Here is a 16,089-nt window from a genome sequence, read left to right as displayed (position 1 = left end):
AATGTATTCATAGTAATTCATAATGTTAAATGCTCGAATAAACAGTCATGTTTTCCATTGTTCATTAATGCTGTTGATAACTGTTTAATGGGAGGCTCGATTTTTGCCACTTGCTTGTCAAATTACCTGAATTAGTGAATTTATGAAGTCTATTTTATAATTACAGCTTAATTGGTGCTATTTTTGTATTAATATTTGAAGGTACTACTAAAACTAAAAGTGCTGCAATAATGCCCTATAGATTTCTATTTCTATCAATTTCTATTTTTTTTTTCTATTTTAACTAATGATAGCACTTTTTACAGCATTTCTGCCTCAGTCTGTACTCAAGTTCACTTTATGTAGGTGACTGTGAGTGTTCCTGCAGTAGCCTAATGTCCTTCCCCTCTAATTAAACCCTGTATATTCGCTTCCAGTGCGGCGGAACATCAAACTCCGAGGGAAAAGCAGAAAAACAGGAACGGGAATTTCTGTGGCATTGGTGCATGTTGTGCACAGAATAAGGGGAGACGCCGGGTGGAGAAGGGGGGCAGAGCTCGAGGTGGTCGAGTGTGACGCCTCGCACGCGTGAATAAACCCCATCAAAAGCGCATTAGCTCTCCCTCCTCCGCAGCTCGCCGCATAATTGTATCTGGCTGCACCACGCTCTGCTCCGACATGATAGCGCTGGAAAGGGCTTGATGATGAATTGCTCCCCGTTGGTGTTAGCGATGATGATAATTATTAATTTTCCCCGGACCTGTTCTCCAGGTAGACTCGCTGAGCTGCGCCGTGCGCCGCCTCCTGGGCCGGGAAACAGCAAGCGCACATCACTTATCTCCGACATTCCCCGGGTGTGAAGGCTGAACACTTTGATGAGAATAAAAAGCCTCCGTTTCCACCATTTGTCCCCCTTTTCCCCACGCAACTCAAGCTTTTGTATCTGCTCTTTCACTCCGCCCCGGTGCGTTTACAGGGGTGTTTTATTTTGTTTTATTTCTGGCAGGGAGTTACTTGGCTCTGACCCCCGGTTTCTGTTGACATTTCTGGGCAATTTACGCTGACAAAAAGGATAAGCCCGTTTGAAGCAAAGCAGCTTGGAGATGCTGGTCTTTTTTTTTGTTTTAAATAATTGACTCTCAGATTCATGGAAAATAAGATGATGGCAATCACTAGGTGTATTAATTTGGGGAAATGGTTGTTGTTGTTTTTTTTAATTATGTTAAAAAAATACTAAAGATGTTTAAAATGTAACCATAAATAGAAAATATAAATATAATTTAAAAGGACTAACAACAGTATATCAGTCATCTCAATGGCAAAAAGTATCCAAATCAACCTGAATTCACCCTATATATATAGATATATATATATATATATATATATAGATATATATATATAGATATATATATATAATGTTTTCTGGAGAATGTTTTAACACTGTCTAAATAAGATAATAGTGTTGTGTTTTGCCTATTGAAAAATAAGCCAATATGGAGGAATAATACTGAACACAAGTCCTTTGTAAATGTGCTACTAAACCCTTGATTATGTTCCTGTGGCTTTGTCCTCTTAAAGCTGTTTGAACAGAAGAAAGAGGAGGATTAATAGTTGGGAGGGAGAGGGACACACAGGCATTAAGCCAGAGCTGTATTTCTCCCCACAAGGTCTCTGGGATACTTCAGGCAGAATGGCTCACATTATCACTGCAGTGTCCCCTGGGAGTTCACAGGGTGACTGCGCTCTGTTCTCTCTGTGTGTGTGCGTGTGTCCATCTGTGAAAAGGTGTGTGCCGTGACACAACTCTGCCTTTTGTTCAGGGAAATCCTCTCTGAAATTACACACTTCATGACTAACATTTTGAGTGGATTTCCGTGTTTTGCTAATTGTATTTGAGAACAGTTGCATCCTGGGAAATATTATACTCGGAAACAATGTGAGTCATCAAAAGTGAAAGTTATGACACTTGTCCCCAATCAATCATATTTATGAGCTGTTGTCATCAGCGACAACAAAGTTCATCTCTGGCGTGGCAAATGACTCGCAAATCCACTCTTCCTAGCAAATTCAATAAGCAATTAGCTTGATTTGGTAATTATTGCTCCATATAATGTCTGATAACGTTCATTACAATCCGTAATTACACTGACCTGACTTTTTTTTTCTATCACACCTTCAAGTGACGTCTCTTGCTCTCAACTGTCATTTCCTATAAAAAGTGATTTGCTTGGATTTGAGAATTGTGTTAGATTTTTATAATGTGTAAATGCTGGTTCAAAAGCTGTTTATCTGTCTACATTTAAGATTTACTAAAGCAGCCTGGGACAGTATAATTAACTTTCTTAATGAAGCAACCTTAAACAGGGTTTCTGTGGGTCTTAAAAAGCCTTAAAAAGAGCAGAAAGTCTTAAATGCAAAGTCATGGCAATAAATGTTGCATGCATTGTAAAAAATGAATATCTTCCTCAGTATTTTTGTTCTGTTTTCCAATTTAAATATGTAAGCATCCCTAAATCAAAATACATTTACTTGAGATGCAAATGTAAACTGAAGTCGAGAAAGAATTAACAAAATTAAGTGAGTTTATTAAAACAAGAACAAATATCTGTCAACGAGTTATAAAAACTTTGAATTAAGCTGATTTTTCTGAGCCCACTGGCAGATTTGTTTTTTCTTGTTTTAATCATAAACCCACTTCATTTTGATCAGTTTCACAGAAAACAAGATTTCATATTTTATTTTATTTAGCATTTCAAGTAAATGTATCTTGATTTAAGAGTATTTTTTTTTTTTTTTTTTTTGTAAAATGAATTTAAAAGTAATGGATATCTGATGGAAGTTGTATTTTCAAACTTTGAAGTGTTGCAAATACAACGCATTGTGCTTCATTTACATTTACATTTAAAGAACATATTGACGTATTGTGTTCCCTTCAGTTTATCCCTTCAAATTTCTTTAGTTGGTCTTAAAAAGGTCTTAAAAAGGTCTTAAATTTACCTGCAAAAAGCCTGTTAAAATAATGTACAGTTTTACAAGTTATTTTGTCTTATAAAGTATTTTGTAAATTCGCAAGCTGTGGGCAGACTTTTAAAATTTTATTTTATTTTGTTTTATTTTTAGCACAAGTGTGCTTTATAAACAATAATACATTTAGAAAGTGTTAAGGCTGAAAATGCTTCTAGTGTGGCTAGTTAAAGACTCAAAAAGCATCTTATTTAAAATTTAGTCACCTCTACTTTGTCCTTCCCTCTCTTTTTAAACATCTTTTTGAGTGTTTCCCTTTTCCCTTTATTGTTGTCTTGCTTACCTCTCTCTTCATGCCCTGTTTTCTCTTTATCAGTGTATTCTCTCTCTCTCTCTTTCTCTTCTCATTGATTGCGCTCTTTGTGTGAGCGAGCAGACCCTCGTGTTGTCAGCTGCGTCAGGATTAAAAGCTATTAGTTCTGCATCATTGCCACTACAAGTATGCTGCCGAGATTGATAGAGTTGCTCCACTGTCATTGGGGGGCAGGTTGGGACAAAAAAAGGGTAGCTTTTTATTTTATAATATTGTGTAATTTACACTGTGTGTGTATTACCACAGAATGCAAAAAAAAAAAAATAATTCATTAGTAATCTTTATTAAATAAAATGTTTCCACAACAGTGTGCTTTTTTTAATCACTTGTCAACATGCCTCCTTTTACCCTCTTTTGCTAATTACTAACAAGTGTGAGCATTTACCAGAATGTCATGTTCTAACCTCTCTCTCATATTTCATTCCAGGCCATCGTGGGCTATTTTGACATTTTCTTCGACAAGAGCTGCGGAAACAAGGTAAGCAATAGTGCTGTGCTGTTTAACAGCGAGCAATTGCGGTCACGCCTTGCCGTCTTTTAGGCCCGAGGCAATCGCAATGCAATCGCCAGCCTCTCATACCTAAATGCTGAAATAAGCATTTGCCTTCCTCCAGTGGCCAACTGGAACAGGCAATGAAATAAGCTAAACCCATCAGCCACTGGGAGAACAATCGTGCGCTGGGTTCTGATAATGGGAGTTTAAGCAAGAGGGGTCTAGTGCGCTTTTGTCCTGTTTTTGACGTTTAAATGGCATCATCTGAGTTTCTGTTAATGATTTGGTGGATAACCACAACAATTATATTTGTTTTCTGACCTGAGAAATTGAATTTTCCATTTTATTTACTGTAGGCTAACACATTGGATGCCCATTTTCTATCTCCATCATCTTTATTCCAGCTTACCTTTAGCAGTGATCACAAATCTTTTTGACACCGTCAGTCCATCTAAATAAGGGCATGGTTATTCAGCAGGGACATCCCAAGCATGAGGCGAGTTAGAGGAAATGGTGGTTCCCCCCTTGGTCCGTTTCCGATTGTCAACTAATGTGCACTACAAATTTTTTTTTCACTGAACTTTATACTCCCATCTATCGGCCTGGATGCAGCATCACACAAAAGCAAGCATTTTCTGTTAACGGAGGTCACTATTATGGCGGTCACCATGTGTGGGCGACCACCTTATATCACCTTTTTAACTCATTTCATAATTGATAACATTTACACAGTTATTGAACCAAACTGAATCAACACTGAACAGATTTCACCGTAATAATGACTGTTTACCATTGTCTTTTTAAAGGGGACCTATAATGCCCCTTTTACAAGATGTAATATAAGTCTCTGGTGTCCCCAGAATGTGTCTGTGAAGTTTCAGCTCAAAATACCCCACAGATCATTAATTATAGCTTGTTAAATTTGCCCCATTTGGGTGTGAGCAAAAACATGCCATTTTTGAGTGTATTCCTTTTAAATGCAAATGATCTGCTGCTCCCAGCCGCTTTCCAGAAGAGGGCAGAGCTTTAACAGCTCACGCTTCAGTTGCTCAACAACAACAAAGCTGGAGAATCTCACGCAGCCAAAATAACGATTGTCAGTAATGTTGTTAAGCCTTACAATGTTCAAACTGGAGTCGGACACTGATGGAGAGATTCAGGAAGAAGTTACAACTTTTAGAATGCATCTGGACGTTTCTGAACAATTAGTGGATACATTTATGTAGTTGTAATAGAGTTGATTCAACTCATCGACTAGCATGTGCCGTCATGTTAATCTTTTGTGCAATTCCAGCATTGAATTGACCCTCGTTTTTTGAAGCAGTCCAGCGTAAAATGACGGCATGGCAACAACACTCTACTACAACAACTCTTCCTCTTCTCTAAAGCAGCACAAAATGACCTCACCTGCTTTGTTGCGTGTTCCCAGGGCAGGGTTTATGTAAATTGTAGGGTTAGTGATGTCACTAACCCGGGAAGAAGCTCGTTGTAGTCCCTACCAGCCGTTTGTTGTAGTCCTTAAACAGAGAATTCAGTAAAAGAAAATATCTCCCTTTGCATCGTAACTTTGCAGACTTTGTTTATGCTCAAACAGCAACATTACACACTAGCTAAAGTTAAAAAAGTGAAATCATAATCAACCACTCTTTTAAGAGCTGCTTTACAGCAGAATTGAATTGTTTGCATCATTGAATCATTATATTCCTGTTATCATTTTAAAGCTGCTTTGAAATAATCTGTATTGTACAAAGCACTATATAAATAAAGGTGACTTGACTTGACTTATGTATAATAAAACAGCTTTTTTCATTGCCACTCATATGACTGGAATCTGAATATTTCCACTTACAGAATCAGTCAAGAAAAGTGACAGATATGAAAGAAAAGTTACTGATTAAAAGTAGAATTGAGTATACAGCAAGAGCATTTTCCTTATTATGTTAACATAAACTGGTTTTTAATGCAGCTGTGTTCTGAATTTTAGGTCATGTTCTCCACTGCTCCAGACTGCACTAAGACTCACTGGAAACAGACCGTGTTCTTACTGGAAAATCCTATCCCTACCAAAGCCGGTTTGTACCCTGTTCACAAATACTTCTTACTTGTTTTAACTGTCTCCACACCAGTGCTTGCATGCTGTGTCTGTGTTTAAACTGTGATGAGATCAGGCAAGTACATATGCAGCCATCACCTTTAAAAAAAAAAAAACATACACACACACACAAAAAGATGTGTCACAGGGAGATATATCTTATCTTTCTTTAGCCTGACAGTTGATTCTTTGACGGTAACACAGGTTATCCGTCAGTCATTGAGAGATAGATGCATGATTGAGCAGTTCTAGGGCCAGTCCACATAAACCATGTAGTTTGTTCTTGCTGTTGATAAATATATATGATGATATATATTGTGTCTTGAGAAACATTCCTACATTGTTTTGAGATGAAACAACACATCAGGTTTGTAGACAGATTTATTTAGGTGCATTATTATTTTTGCCATTTAACGCATTTTTAAATATGCTTACTAAGCATTTAAAAACATAACTGGATAAGAGATTTTGTTTTTTATCAGGAAATATCGGGAAATTAAAATGAAATAATTAAGTATCCATTTAATAGAAATAAATATTTAATATAAACAAGCAAAATAAAATGATAAACAAACTTTGTTGAGCCAAAACATTATGACCAGTCACAGGGGAAGTGAATATAGTTGATCATCTCCTAACAAGGTCACATGTTAAGTTCTGGGTAGATTAGATGGTAAGCAAACAAACAGTTTTCGTAATCAACATGTTGGATGGAGGAGAAAATGGCAGGAATAAAGATCTGAGCGACTTTGACAAGGGCCAAATAGTTATGGAAAGGTGACTGGGTCAGAGTATCTCTGAAACAACAAGGCTTGTGGGTTGCTCCCGGTCAGTTGTGGTGAGAATTTACCAACAGTAATCCGAGGAGGGACAAACCACAAACCGGCGACAGGGTGTTGGGTGCCCGAGGCAAATCGATGCACAAGGACAACGAAGGCTATCCCATCTGGTCCGAGCCAACTGAAGGCACTACTGTGGCACAAGTCACACAGAATTTTAATAATGGTTATTTGGAGGAATGTGTCACAATACACAGTGCATCGCACTCTTCTACTTATGGGACTGCATAGCTGCAGACCAACCAGAGTGCCTATGATGACCCCGTCCACCGTCGAAAGTGCCTACAATGGGCACACGAGCGTCAGAACTGGACCTTGGAGCAGTTGAAGAAGTCCGATTAGTCCTGTTTTCTTTTACATCAAGTGGATGGCCGTGTACGTGTGCGTGGTTTACCTGGGGAAGTGATGGCACCAGGATGTGCTGTGAGACAATGACAAGCCAGCGGAGGGAATGTGATGATCTGGGCGATATTCTGCTGGAAAACCCTGTGTCCGGCCGTTCATGTGGACGTAAATTTGTGGACGTGCTACATAGCTATTACCTACATTGTTGCAGACCAGGTACATACTTTCATGACAATGGTGTTCCCTGGTGGAAGTGGCCTCTTTCAGCAGGATAAAATACCCTGCTACACTGCACACATTGTTCAGGAATGGTTTGAGGAACGTGATGAAGAGTACAAGGCGTTGCCCTGGCCTTCAAATTCCCCAGATCTCAATCCAATTGAGCATCTGTGGGATGTGCTGGACCAACAAGTTTGATCCACGGCGGCTCAACCTCACAACCTACAGGACTTGAAGGATCTGCTGTTAATGTCTTGGTGTCAGATACCACAGGACATGTTCAGGGGTCTTATAGAGTCCATGCCTTGGTGGGTCGGTGCTGTTTTGGCAGCATGCGGAGGACCAACAGCATATTAGGCAGGTGGTCACAATGTTTTGGCTCATCTGTGTATATATGTGTGAATCAGCAAATTTAAGCAATATATAAACCAACTGTAATAAACATAAGCAATACATTTTTAGTAATAAATTTGCTAGCAATAATTAAAGCTTAAACATTGGAAAATTAAAATAAAATAATTAAATAATTAAAAACTATTTCTTCAAGCAAAAATGAGCATAAGTATTAGGACGGTTTAACTTAAAGTAAATGTAAATGTGTAAAAGCTAATATTTAGTTGTAAATCCCTTGAAAGCAGTCACAGGAGCGAGTCTGTGACCCATAGACATCACCAGACTCTTGGTTTCACACTTTGAAATGCTTTTCCAGGCCTTTAATGCAGCCATTTTCAACGGTTGCTTTTATATATGTATGTATATATATATGTTTATATATGTATGTGTATGTATGTATGTATGTGTATGTATATATATGTTTAGATATGTATGTGTATGTATGTATGTATGTATGTGTATGTGTTTATTAAAAAAGAAAAACTGAAATATCACATGGTCCTAAGTATTCAGACCCTTTGCTGTGACACTCATATATTTAACTCAGGTGCTGTCCATTTCTTCTGATCATCCTCGAGATGGTTCTACACCTTCATTTGAGTCCAGCTGTGTTTGATTATACTGATTGGACTTGATTAGGAAAGCCACACACCTGTCTATATAAGACCTTACAGCTCACAGTGCATGTCAGAGCAAATGAGAATCATGAGGTCAAAGGAACTGCCTGAAGAGCTCAGAGACAGAATTGTGGCAAGGCACAGATCTGGCCAAGGTTACAAAAAAATTTCTGCTGCACTTAAGGTTCCTAAGAGCACAGTAGCCTCCATAATCCTTAAATGGAAGACGTTTGGGACGACCAGAACCCTTCCTAGAGCTGGCCGTCCGGCCAAACTGAGCTATCGGGGGAGAAGAACCTTGGTGAGAGAGGTCAAGAAGAACCCAAAGATCACTGTGACTGAGCTCCAGAGATGCAGTCGGGAGATGGGAGAAAGTTGTAGAAAGTCAACCATCACTGCAGCCCTCCACCAGTCGGAGCTTTATGGCAGAGTGGCCCGACGGAAGCCTCTCCTCAGTGCAAGACACATGAAAGCCCGCATGGAGGACTCCAAGATGGTGAGAAATAAGATTCTCTGGTCTGATGAGACCAAGATAGAACTTTTTGGCCTTAATTCTAAGCAGTATGTGTGGAGAAAACCAGGCACTGCTCATCACCTGTCCAATACAGTCCCAACAGTGAAGCATGGTGGTGGCAGCATCATGCTGTGGGGGTGTTTTTCAGCTGCAGGGACAGGACGACTGGTTGCAATCAAGGGAAAGATGAATGCGGCCAAGTACTGGGATATCCTGGACGAAAACCTTCTCCAGAGTGCTCAGGACCTCAGACTGGGCCGAAGGTTTACCTTCCAACAAGACAATGACCCTAAGCACACAGCTAAAATAACGAAGGAGTGGCTTTACAACAACTCTGTGACTGTTCTTGAATGGCCCAGCCAGAGCCCTGACTTAAACCCAATTGAGCATCTCTGGAGAGACCTAAAAATGGCTGTCCACCAACGTTTACCATCCAACCTGACAGAACTGGAGAGGATCTGCAAGGAGGAATGGCAGAGGATCCCCAAATCCAGGTGTGAAAAACTTGTTGCATCTTTCCCAAAAAGACTCATGGCTGTATTAGATCAAAAGGGTGCTTCTACTAAATACTGAGCAAAGGGTCTGAATACTTAGGACCATGTGATATTTCAGTTTTTCTTTTTTAATAAATCTGCAAAAATGTCAACAATTCTGTGTTTTTCTGTCAATATGGGGTGCTGTGTGTACATTAATGAGGAAAAAAAATGAACTTAAATGATTTTAGCAAATGGCTGCAATATAACAAAGAGTGAAAAATTTAAGGGGGTCTGAATACTTTCCGTACCCACTGTATATATATATATATATTATACACACAACACAGTGGAGCAGGAAAAAAATCAATTGTTAATGGAAAGTGGACTGAGCACTGATCACTAAAATGGACCAAAATTAGATCTGAGACTACTTTTACAACCAGGAACAGTGTGAATGCGAAGACATTCTGGCTGTTTTTCACTTTTTGCTTGTATAAAGTGCTTTGGTCGATATAAAGAGGACTAAAGTGTGAAAACACCATAAAAGCATCATCGATCTCGGCCTGAAAGTGATTTATTTATATTTACCTTTCCTTGTCATTTTATTTTAGTATTTATTTATCTTTTTATTATTTCTTTTAAATTAGCAATTGCAGAATTGGATGCATAATCTGCTCTCTATTAAGAAGTAAATAATGGGAGGAAAGCTATAAAAAAAAATGGAAGAGGGAAGTGAATCAGAACCGAAATGTCTTAAAAGGAATATTGCCTCATGTTTAGGTATAAAAGCAATGCAGCATCTCCACCTAGATCAAGGCTCCGTATGTCCGTAGATGGCGAGACGGTGTCACGGCCGTGCTAACAGATGAAGTGTGTCTTATCATAATGGGAATCGGAGAAATGTCATCTGATGCGCAGATGAATGAAGGTGCTTTACCTACTTTCTCTGATACAGCACACCATTATAAATGACTGGCCTAACTGTAGCTGTCCACAGGCATTACCACAAACAGTCCCTGCAGGAGCCGTTCAATGATAAGAGTGCCGTCCAGTTGAAGGCCTGCTAACGGTACTTCTGCATTGCTGATGTCAGCGTCAGATTATAATCAGAAGGCACATTGGTCTGATTATATTTTATGCCATATTTGACCATTTTGCTATAGCTCCAAAAATGCTTAATCTATAAGCAGTGTCCTTCACACTGGTGATTTATAGTGTATCTTTTACTTGCATACTCACCTAGCTTGAACAGCCTATTGCCTCTGGATTAGTACCATATGGGTTAGAGTGTTCATATTCTTTTGTCAAGACTATGTGTGCAAATGCATTTGAATGAAAATGTGGGGGAAATTAGTGGTAAGTTTTTATTTTATTTATTTATTTATTTATTTTATTTATTTTTTTGAGGCACGTGCATCATCATAGTACTATAAGTATAATTTGAATTACCATGTAAAAATGTTATATGACATTATATATTAATGGTATTTGGTTATAAAATGGTATATTATAATCATTCAGTACCATGGTAAATTCAAGGTCAGTTAGATGTTGTTGTTTTTTTTTTTTTTTTAAATAATATTTTTATTCAGTAAGGACACATTAAATAGATCAAAAGTGAAAATGAATACATATTCATTCTTACAAAAATCTATTTCAAATAAATGCTGTTCTTTTGAAATTTCTGTTCATCAAAGAATCATGAAAAAATGTAACATGGTTTGAACATAAATATTAATGAGAATTAGATTTGATGATTTCTTAAGGATCATGTGACACTGAAGACTGGAGTAATGATGCTGATAAATTCAGCTTTGCTATCAAAGGAATAAATCACATTTTTAAATATATTAGAATAAAAAAAGATTTTTTAAATTGTAATAATTTTTCATAATTACTGTTTTACTCTATTTTTGATCAAATATATGCAGCCTTGGTAAGCATAAGAGACCTCTTTTTAAAAACATTTTTTTTTTAAAATCCAGCTGACCCCACGGTAGTGTACCAGTGTATTATTTATTATCATCTAATAACTACCATGATACCACCACAGTACTTTCTTGGTGATAGCTGCTGTACCACAAAAAATAGGATTGTTTAGAAATAATGTTAGGAATTATATTTGACATTCTTCACACTTACCTTAATGCATAATTTGTAACTCGTGAATTTAAATTGGATTTCTTTTCTAAACAATAACAGTAATGTGTTTTGTGTAGTATATCACAGAGCTGTCATTTGCATGAACGAAATGGAGGGAAAAATAATTGTTAAAAGAAAAATGCATCCCTGTCAGCTCACGCTCAGGTTGCCTTGGATTCTTATCCTGTTTGTGTTAGTTTAGTAATTACTTTTCAGAGGTGTGATGAGAGGGGAGGTAGAGTATTCAACGGAAATGCAAAACGCCCTCCGAAACGCCCTCAGCTGGTGCAACGTCAATTAAAGCAGCCTTCATTTGTCATGATTTAGTTGGTTTTGTCGATCATTAAAAGGAAAAGATGAGAACGTTTCTTTAAAGAGCTTAATTTGTCATGCGTAACCAACCTTTGAGCTTGAATAAAAGAGGTCACCCTGTGTTGAGTGGTCTTGGGTCGTTTTGAGGGTGCATTGTACGTCACGTCTGCTCTCCAGACAAGGTGTTCTGAAGCCGATATATTGGTAATAGACTTTAAGAACAAGGCTGCTTATTGAATCAACCATGCAATGCTTTGCGTAGTACTTCAAACTCACAGGAAGTGCAGCCCGTTTGCAGTGTGAAAAGGTCCTTGAGGTGTCAAAGCAAGGTTCCTTTAGGAGGAGGTGCGATTATTTGATAGACGGTGGCACTGTGGTGAGCTGGTGATTCCGAAGGCCTGTTTTATGCATCTCCTTTACAGGGGCTGCAGATTTATGAGATTATGCGCTGCAGAGCGTGTGAGAAGAGAGAAGTTTTATAATGCAGCTTTTGTATCTAGTGCTGCAGTGTTTGGGAAGACTTTTTACTGAAAGCTGTGATGATGATTGAACATTAGATATTTCATTATAAGTTCATGCTGCAGAAATAATCTGTCCTTAGGGATAGTTCACCCTAAAATGAAAATTCTGTCATTAATTACTCACTCTAATGTCGTTCCACACCTGTAAGACTTCATCGTCGAACAACACAAATAAAGATATTTTTAATGAAATCTGAGAGATTTCTATCTCTCCATTGACAGTCCACTTTGACCCTTCAAAAAGTTCATAGAGGTTGTAAAACTAATCCATATGAATTGAGCAGTTTAGTCCAAATTTTCTGAAGAGACATGATTGCTTTATATGATGAACAGATTGAATTTAGGCTTTTATTCACATAAACATTCATAAACACACACATTAGATATGGTAAACAGAAGCTCAAGCATGCTTTCTTGATGTGCGAGAACCAATGAGGTTCATTCTCGTGTGTTACGCAGCACATTTGAATTTCCTCAAGAACCAATGAGGTTTATTCTTGTTACGCAGCATGTTTGAGCTTCTGCAAGAACCAGTGAGGTTCATTCTTGTGTGTTACGCAGCACGTTTGAGCTTCTGCAAGAACCACTGAGGTTCATTATTCTTGTGTTACGCAGCATGTTTTAGCTTCTGTAAGAACTAATGAAGTTCATTCTCGTGTTACATGGCATGTTTGAGCTTCTGCAAGAACCAATGAGGTTCATTCTCGTGTTACGCAGCACGTTTGAGCTTCTGCAAGAATCAATGAGGTTAATTCTCGTGTTACGCAGCATGTTTTAGCTTCTGTAAGAACTAATGAAGTTCATTCTCGTGTTACATGGCATGTTTGAGCTTCTGCAAGAACCAATGAGGTTAATTCTCGTGTTACGCAGCACGTTTGAGCTTCTGCAAGAACCAATGAGGTTAATTCTCGTGTTACGCAGCACGTTTGAGCTTCTGCAAGAACCAATTAGGTTAATTCTCGTGTTACGCAGCACGTTTAAGCTTCCGCAAGAACCAATGAGGTTCATTCTCGTGTTACGCAGCACATTTAAGCTTCCGCAAGAACCAATGAGGTTCATTCTCGTGTTACGCAGCATGTTTGAGCTTCTGCAAGAACCAATGAGGTTCATTCTCGTGTTACGCAGCATGTTTGAGCTTCTGCAAGAACCAATGAGGTTCATTCTTGTTTTAAGCAGCACGTTTGAGCTTCCAACAGAACCAATGAGGTTCGTTCTGGTGTTACGCAACATGTTTGAGCTTCTGCAAGAAACAATGAGGTTCATTCTCGTGTTACGCAGCACGTTTCAACATCCACAAAAACCAACGAGGTTCGTTCTGGTGTTACGTGGCACATTTGAGCTTCCGCAAGAACCATTGAGGTGAATTTTCGTGTTACGCGGCAAATTTCAACTTCCACAAGAACCAATGAGGCTTGTTCTCGTGTGTCAAGCAAGTACAGTTGAGCTTAATATATAATAAGAGCTTTATATTCACTGATCAATGTTTATATGTGAATAACAACTGCTCATGCTACATGTCTGTAGCATCTGTGTTTGGATCATGATTAAAATGCAGTGGTTGCCTCTAATTTCAAATGGCTACATGCATATATTTTTTGTTTAAGGACAGTTTTCCTGTTATAGAGCAAATAAACAACAAATAAATTTCCTTAAAAAAAAATCTGAAACCGGTATCAGAATCAGCTGCTTAGCCATAAAAAATATTGGTCACTGCATCACTATTTACTCCAAATCAGTTCCAAAAATGTATGACTTTTTCATTTCACAGATATATTTTTTTAAATGTTCTTTTTTTTTTTTCATGCAATGAAATTCAATAAGGTCCAGTGTTTTGGACCCCAATGACTTTAATGTCATTACATAGACAAAACTTGTTTTGCACAAAAGAAAGTCATACAGAATTGAAATGACATGAGAGTGTGCAAACTTTTTTATTTTTGAGTGAACCGTCCCTTTAAATTAATGTTTGCTTAGACAATGATGCTTGTTCTGTATCATATACACACCAGCTTGTTGATTAGCAGTCACATTTCTTCAAGAAATGCATCAAGATATTTTACGTTGTCTCGTCCATTTCTCGTTTCGGCCTCCGTTGCCCTTGGTTGCATTGGCATGTTTAATGCAAATGGCACTGTGATGTATGACGGCTCTAGAAGCTGCCTTGTCTCCTTTATTTAATTAACGTGCGCCAACAGCTTCTGTTTCATACATTGCCAATCTTTTTCTCGCCTCTGTAGTCTCAGAATAAAATCTTGCAGTAACTACATCCGAAAACCGATTTACCAGGAATTGCAAGGTCAAGTAATTTCACTCTCTGTGTCTCTTGGTTCTCTCGACAGACCTCTGTGTATCAAAGCCCATTGGTAGTAACTGGGATAGTATTTGTCATGAAGCGTAGACACACACTAGTTTGATCGCACTTCTGCACACAGCCATTTTCTGCAGGGCACTGAAGTTTAATAGTTCTTTCTATCATTTGTGCTCATACTGGTCAAGAGAGAACTCACTGTGCGTGCTTTTTACTTTTGGTAGGCAGTATGTGATCTGTCAAGTCTTTCACTGCACAGTTGATTTTAATTAAATGAGTTCTAGTAAGAAGATCAATTGTTTTATAAAAAATGTAGGCTTCAGCTTTTTATTTGTGCTTTTTGCTTGTGAACAAACAGTTCCTGACACATTCGTGTATGAGTGCAGTTTTGTTTGCTTACAGCCAAGAATAACTTTTTAAGGCTCTTCTAAGGGGATCATTTGACAGTAAAATGTGCAACAAAACCAGTATGACAGTTGCACCGCACTGTGACGGTCACATCTGAATTCTTCCCATCTTCTCGTGTCAAAATGCTGCAGTCAGCATATTTTTTATCTCATGTAACCTGCAGCAAAGGAAAAAAATGGCGGGGAGTGGAGGGCTTGTTTGCCAAATGGGTAAACATTCATTTACGCCTGGCAGTGAAACGTGAAGTTAATCAAAGTGATTATCTGGTGTAATCATCGTCATTGTCTTCAGGCCTTCCCGATAAAGCGTGCCGCCTGTATTCTTACTGTAGTCGTACTGTAGCGAGCAGCAGCTTTCTCCGCCATCTGGAACCAAACGGCATGTCATCTTCCCGATTCTCTCTCAGCTTCTTTTAATCACCTCTTTCTCTTCTCAGCTAGTTGCAATTGTGTTCAATGAGAGGCAGTAGGTATTTCCACTTTTGGCATTACACAGCACTGAGTTTTGACAGAAAAGAGTCATTTGTGGCTGAGCTATGGTAATAAAAAGTGAACATCTACTCTTGCATGTGAACGCATGCTAGGAAACTCAAATACCTTATTTCAAACTGGTGTGAAGGCATGTCACCATGAAGATTCATTCTTGTCAAATCCTGTTTTTCCCACTCTATTTTTCCTGTTTTAATCCTCTGTTTTTCCCTGTGCAGGAGAAGAACTTCCAGGTCAAATCACGGTGCATAAGAACAGGAAGGACCCCAGAGCGCTGCTGATCACACTTGACATCGCTGGCCGGAAGCAAAACTACAGCCTCCAGTGAAGAGATTGTTTTACTGGGGGGAAAAACACATACTTTGGGCAATCCATTGTTTAATAACTTTTTCAATTAAAAAGCTTTTTCTACCAAACGTCACTCATTCATGGGTTCGATGTATAACTTGAGTTGTCATTTTTCCCAAGTTCTTTTCTCCATGATAAATAACAGGACCATATATTGAATCATCAACATGGGCTTTTGATATAAAGCAATGGAAGAAAAGCATTTCCTGTTTAAGTAATGAGTGAATAAACAAACGTGAATAAACAAGTATAAGCTAC

General features: G+C 38.3%; 1 protein-coding gene across 2 annotated transcripts in view; it reads left to right on the top strand.

Moving 5' to 3' along the window:
- prmt3 (protein arginine methyltransferase 3) overlaps positions 1–16,089 on the top strand; it is a 60,179-nt gene extending 44,090 nt beyond the window's left edge. For both annotated transcript variants that reach the window (XM_051900451.1, XM_051900450.1), the window contains exons 14-16: positions 3,744–3,794; positions 5,794–5,881; positions 15,702–16,089. In XM_051900451.1, coding sequence (XP_051756411.1) covers positions 3,744–3,794; positions 5,794–5,881; positions 15,702–15,811 — 249 coding nt within the window. In that variant the 3' untranslated portion in view covers positions 15,812–16,089. The remainder of the gene's footprint in view (positions 1–3,743; positions 3,795–5,793; positions 5,882–15,701) is intronic.

The sequence above is a fragment of the Ctenopharyngodon idella genome, chromosome 7 (assembly GCF_019924925.1).
Source record: "Ctenopharyngodon idella isolate HZGC_01 chromosome 7, HZGC01, whole genome shotgun sequence".
NCBI lineage: Eukaryota > Metazoa > Chordata > Actinopteri > Cypriniformes > Xenocyprididae > Ctenopharyngodon > Ctenopharyngodon idella.
The sequence above is the reverse complement of the archived record's forward strand: the minus strand, read 5'-3'. Positions and strand labels throughout refer to the sequence as shown.